General features: G+C 41.0%; 1 protein-coding gene across 1 annotated transcript; it reads left to right on the top strand.

Annotated features, from left to right (window-relative positions):
- The first annotated feature begins 531 nt into the window (after positions 1–531).
- Positions 532–5,008, top strand: TOB1 (transducer of ERBB2, 1). The gene is made up of 2 exons (XM_039343952.1): positions 532–747; positions 3,118–5,008. Exon 2 carries the CDS (start codon positions 3,264–3,266, stop codon positions 4,260–4,262), a length of 999 nt encoding a protein of 332 aa, XP_039199886.1. The 5' UTR covers positions 532–747; positions 3,118–3,263; the 3' UTR covers positions 4,263–5,008.
- The last annotated feature ends 1,201 nt before the right edge of the window (positions 5,009–6,209 follow it).

Below are 6,209 nucleotides of genomic sequence, written 5' to 3'. Positions count from 1 at the left end.
GCGATGCAGAAGGAGGGGAGAAATATCTGAGCTGGGATGCAAGACGGGCCCAGATATTAATGTACTTTTCTCCTGGTTACTTAACCCCTAGCGAAGCACACAGAGAATCGCTTTCTTACCATGTCGGGGGAGTTTTACGGTGGATAAGGCTTTTAACAAAGCCATCTGGATGACAGTAAAACACACAATACAGACACATACCTGTCTGTATATAGCTATCTATCTTAAATTGTGTATTTAAAAAAAAACACCCCTAAATCTTTCTCCCTAAAAGAACTAAGAAAGAGAGACCAGCGCAGAGGGCGGATGAGAAAAGAAGACAAGGATTTGAGGGTAGGAGAGCTCGGGGCGGGGATTGCGGTCTTATTGGCAGGCTAAAAGGCCCTATCGGCAGCAGCGGTTGAAACCGAGGACGACCGATTGGCAGGCTAGTGGGTGGGGCCAGGCTAAATGGTGGGCGGGGAGCGGGTGGGCGTAACCACGCGGAGCCAAATGGGGCGGGGCGAGGGAGGCGATATATAGGGGCCGGAGGAGCACTCGGGCGCTTACAAGAAGGCGTCGAGCAGCTCCCGAACGGGGTGCGTGTTTTCTCGGGTCGGAGGCGAGCAGCGCCATCCTTTTCCCTCTCCGAACGTCCTTTCGGGGAATGGGGCTTCGCTCCTGAGCCCCCTCCGCGCCCTCCGCACCCCTCGGACTCTTGCCGGAATTGTTGCACTACCAGTCACGCCACCTGCTCCGCTCACCCGGGTGAGTGTCGTTCGCACTCCTGGGGGCGGCGGAGCGAGGCGCTGAGGGAAGCAGAAGGTGGGGGGAGGGGGGCGCCAGGCCTGCCGGATTGCGGGGAGCTCTCGGCCCTCACGGCCATTCGTGTGAGAGAGGGACGGCGCGCCCAGGGAGCAGAACAGCAGGCTGGCGGCGAGCGGGGTGTTGGCAGAAGGGCTGACAGGGCAGCGGCGGGTGTTGACACAACCCAGGAGGAGGAGGAGGAGGGAGTGGCGCGGACGGACGGACGGACGGACGGGCGGAGCCCCTTCCCGGGCGAATGCGGGGAGAGGGAGGCTCGGGCAGGAGGGTCCCGGGCAGGCGGCTGCTCGCGCCGCGCGGGGTCCCGGCTGGCCTCTCCCAGCAGCCGTGGTGGGAGCGGGGGGGGGTTGCTGGAGGGCGGTGCAGCGAGGGCAGTTGGAGGGTTTGGCCCCCATCCCGCGGGGCGGAGAGCTGGGCGACGGGAGAGGACCGGCCTGGGTTGGGAAATGGTGGGAGCTGCTGCCCTGGACGGCTCGGCTGACAGGCCAATTTTTGTTGTACGTGTATAGTGTGGTTGTAGCGCTTTAGCCACACCGTGGAAAGGGCGATGTGTCATTTATTTTTATTTTTATTTTTGCAGGATGGAGGTTTCTTAAGGTAGAGAAGGGGACGGCCAATTTTTATATAGGAAAAGAGATGGTTAAAAAAAAAAAAAAACAGACAATAGGAGTGGGTTGGGGAAGAGGGCTTCTGAGCTAAATAACCCCATGGCATTGCCACAGTTGTATCACTTTTGCGAAGTCTTTTCCTATCCCATATGGTATAAAGGGCAAAAACAGATTGGCAGTGAGACCGACAGAGAATTTGGTTGGGCTTGGTTTAATCAAGAGAGAGAGAGAGAGGCCTTGGGCAATCATTTTTTTCCCTTTATAGAAAACACTTTTCTCCTGCTGCTGGAGCTTCAAGAGCTGTGAGCAGAAATCTAATGAGACTCAACTGCCTGATTATGTAATGCTGTATTACTCTGCTTAAGATACTTGCTTTTCTTCAGCTCTCTATCACCACCACTATTATGATTGATGTAATTAACCGGGTTAACTGATTTTAAAAGGCTTGTGATAAAAATAGACAGCATTTGAAATATTTTTAGCCTTTTTGTACCATACCATACAATATATACCCTCTCTGGGTAATATCTTTCCTACAGTGTAAGGGAGCTGAACGAATGGATAATTTTTAAATAGCTTCTTCCCCAGTCAGTTCTTCTGTACCTTACATGTGTCATTTGTAAATATCTTCTGTTTGCCCTTGATCTTTCCTTATCCCCACCCACTGCTGATCTAGCAAAATGTTTTAAAGGTTGTCTTATCAGCTGGTGGTTCTCTTATCATGTAAAGAGGGCACAAGGAAAGGAAATGTCTTTAGAAGATCTGAAATCAACTATTTATGGCAAATTTTAGAAATTTTGACTTAGATTTTTTTCCCTCTGGTTTATAAACTTGGTAGATTTCAACCTACGATGCAGTGCAGTGAAAAAACAAAAATATGAAAGGAAATATTTTTTATTAGTTGCTTAAATATGGAATTTAAATAGGGAAATTAATTTAAAAGCTGGCAGTATAATTTTTAAGCATATTCACATTTACCTTTTCATTTTAATTTTTAATTAAAGTTGTACCAACAATTATTTGACTGCTTCATACTTGAAGGAAAAAGATTCCTGTAAGGATTGTAAGTTCTGGTTGAGTACTGTTTCTATTATGAAATGGTTCTCCCCCCCCCTCCCCGGTCTTGATTTAGTAATTTTAAAAGCTGTGGTAGAATTGGAGTGGCTTCTTTGCTTTTTTTTCTTTAATAAACTTACATGTCATGCTTGTATCTAAATAATAAAAATGATTCTGGAAGCTGACATATGTAGTTTTTTTTTAACCTGCCAAAAGATAGTATTTATGACATTTCTGATTCGGTTGAAGCAATATTGCAAATGCTGTATTATTAACAGAAGGGATTATTTTAATCTAAGTAGAGAAAATAGTACCAAGTATTACAATTGGATTCTATAAGACTCTTAAGAAATAGGTTTGGCACAGAATCTTTGGTAGGCTTTTTAAAGACACAATTATACAAAACCCAGGTTTTGGAATGTTATATCTTTGGACATATTTTTGGTGCTTTTTAATAGTAATTTGTATTTAGAATATTTAACCTAATTAGCCTATGTAGTATTTGCGAAAATAGTACCAAACAGTATTGCAGACATTACCTGTAAAAAATATAGCCTGGTGGTTTAGGCAAAGCGTGAATTTAATAGGCCTTTCTCATTTTCTCTTGTACTTTTCTTATGTGGACTTTTCTTTTTACCCCCTCATGAAGGAACAACACTACTCAAGGTGAAGAATAATTATCAACTAAAATCAGCACTTTGAACACAATTTTTGCTTTCCTGTGGTATTTTGAACTTTTTTTTTCCCCTGATCGTTGTGGTTTGAAACAGACTGTAATTTTGTGCTGTAGCAGCTATGCAGCTTGAAATACAAGTAGCACTCAATTTTATTATCTCATATTTGTACAATAAGCTTCCCAGACGACGTGTGAACATTTTTGGTGAAGAACTTGAAAGACTGCTTAAGAAGAAGTATGAAGGGCACTGGTATCCAGATAAGCCATATAAAGGATCAGGGTTTAGATGTATACATGTAGGCGAAAAAGTGGACCCAGTCATTGAACAAGCATCCAAAGAGAGTGGTTTGGACATTGATGATGTTCGTGGCAATCTGCCTCAGGATCTTAGTGTTTGGATTGACCCATTTGAGGTTTCATACCAAATTGGTGAAAAGGGACCAGTGAAAGTGCTTTATGTGGATGATTCCAGTGAAAATGGATGTGAACTAGATAAAGAAATCAAGAATAGCTTTAACCCAGAGGCCCAGGTGTTCATGCCAATTAGTGACCCCACATCTTCTGTGTCAAGTTCTCCTTCGCCTCCCATTGGTCATTCTGCCACTGTGAGCCCAACCTTCATGCCCCGCTCTACTCAGCCTTTAACTTTCACCACCGCCACGTTTGCTGCCACCAAGTTTGGCTCGACCAAAATGAAGAACAGCAGCCGTACTAACAAGGTCGCCCGCACTTCTCCCACTAATCTTGGTTTGAATGTCAACGATCTGCTGAAACAGAAAGCTCTTTCATCCTCCATGCACTCTCTCTATGGTCTTGGCCTCAATAGCCAGCAGGTTTCACAACAGCAACAACCATCACAACAGCAGCAGAAAACATCTGCCCTTTCTCCCAACGCAAAGGAATTCATTTTCCCTAATGCACAGGGCCAAGGTAGTACAAACAACCTGTTCCCTGGAGACAATCCCCTTAACCTTAGTCCTCTCCAATACGGTAATGCCTTTGATATGTTTGCAGCCTATGGAGGTCTAAATGAAAAGTCTTTTGTGGATGGCTTGAATTTCAGTTTAAATAGCATGCAGTACTCTAACCAGCAATTCCAGCCTGTTATGGCTAACTAAACAAAAATACAAATCATATTGTACAAGTTGAAATGCACGTACCCAAGGGTGTTAAATTTTTCACCTCTTGAGTTTTTTCTAAAAAGCTTGTAGTATGAATACATTCAAGCTTGGTTAGATAAGGACAACATGCATCTTTTTTTCATTTGCCAACCAAGCACAAAGTTATTTTTTACTGACTGTACATTAAATATATTCAAGATATGGCCTCTTACAGTATTTAAGATATAGCAAGGACAGCTGATTTTTTATACATAAAAAATTGGCACTAATAAATGGGTTTATTGGTCTTTTCTAATTGTATAATTTAATTTAGTACAAAGTTTGTAAAATATCAGAGTATATATTGTTTCTACAACATGGTATTGCATTTTTATCTTTTTACTACAGTGATCTGTGACAACTGCAGCAGCTTCATGTTGTATTTTTTTTACTGAAATTATAAAATCCATCTTAAAAAAAAAACATCAGTTCTAAAAAGTGTACAAATATTCCTTAAGTGGTGGAATTCAAACTGTATGGAAAACTTTTCCAAGAAAGAAACACAAATTGTATTTTCTGTTAAAAAGTTTAAAGATTTTTTGCTATATATTATGGAAGAAAATGTAATCGTAAATATTAATTTTGTACCTACATTGTGCAATACTTGAAAAAGGTATAAAAGTATTTTGAGTCAATGTCTTATGTTAAAGAGAGGGACTGAAATAGTTTATATTAAGTTTGTATTAAAATTCTTTAAAATTCAATTACTGTTGTGGTCTTGGTTTATTGGTTAAATAATATAGTAGTATGCTGATATTGTAGAACAGTATTTGTATATAGGTCAGCTAAAGAAGTTGATTACACTGATGCCTCATGATAATGTGTTGTTAAAAATTATGCCAAAGCAAGCTTTGTATTTAAGCACTCGCCCAATAGTTACAGGTGACAAGAAATTACATTCATGTTGGTGAGTCAGACCTAACAGAGGAGGAATAGAGTCCCTATGTGCCTCCTTTGACCCAGTATAGAAACCAAGCAAGCTGCCACAGGCTGCTGCGATATATTAGCGGCACACCTATTTCTAGAAAAATTCCTTCTGTACTATTATTTATAATGCAGAAGGATGCTACTGTTCTAGGATTGTTTTTCTGTATCTGGCTGTTCGGATACACCTTTTCCTGTGTGTCAGTTTTAACCGAATATTTTTGATAATTAAATTAGATTGATGCTGGATTCATGAGGCATAACATTCAATAAATGAGCATTTCAATTCTATATTTTGGATTTAAAGCTAGGAAACAACCAGAAGAAAACTAATCTTCTCACAGCATGCACCTTACAAATGAGCTTCCATCATTTTCTAATAGTGTAAGAGCTGGTGCTATAAAATATAAAATCAGTAAGTCTCCAATAAAGTTTACTTTTTAAAAAGGGTTTTTTCCCCCCCCTTATTCCAATAAAAAACCTGCCTAGATCCTTCCATGTGAGAACACCTTTCAGGACTACAGGCACTAACATATCAAATTACCCTTACCATTTCTGCAGCAAAGAAGCCTGGAGCAAGACTGGAGCTTGAGACTTTTTCTAAGTCTGTGAACTAATTCGATCTATTTGTGTTGTACATTGTTGGCTTTAATATCAAAAGCAGTTTTGTAACACTTCTATGATAATATGTGTAAAATTTCTGATGCTCCATAGATCTCAGTATGATGATGTTTGGTTATCATGCTGATTTCAAATTGGGATGAGATGGGTGTTTACAATTCTTGGAATAGAATCAAGCATGTTGCTTAGCACCATAGTAAGCTTTGTTTTATAAAGGTTGAAATCAGGCTCTGAAGAACCAGCAAAGGGAGCAGGCAGAAACAGAACCATGACTTTGTTGTGTACAAAAGCAAAATATAAGAACGTCAGATTTTTGTTCTGATTTTCATCTTGTTGTGAACTTTGTATCAAATTTTTCTT

Source organism: Crotalus tigris, unplaced genomic scaffold, assembly GCF_016545835.1.
Source record: "Crotalus tigris isolate CLP2741 ecotype Arizona unplaced genomic scaffold, ASM1654583v1 scf7180000017551.9496454, whole genome shotgun sequence".
NCBI classification, from domain to species: domain Eukaryota; kingdom Metazoa; phylum Chordata; class Lepidosauria; order Squamata; family Viperidae; genus Crotalus; species Crotalus tigris.
This window is presented reverse-complemented; position numbering and strand designations above follow the sequence as displayed.

Excerpts from the sequence above, each read along its gene's own strand:
- TOB1 (XM_039343952.1), top strand. The coding sequence starts at position 3,264 with ATGCAGCTTGAAATACAAGTAGCACTCAATTTTATTATCTCATATTTG.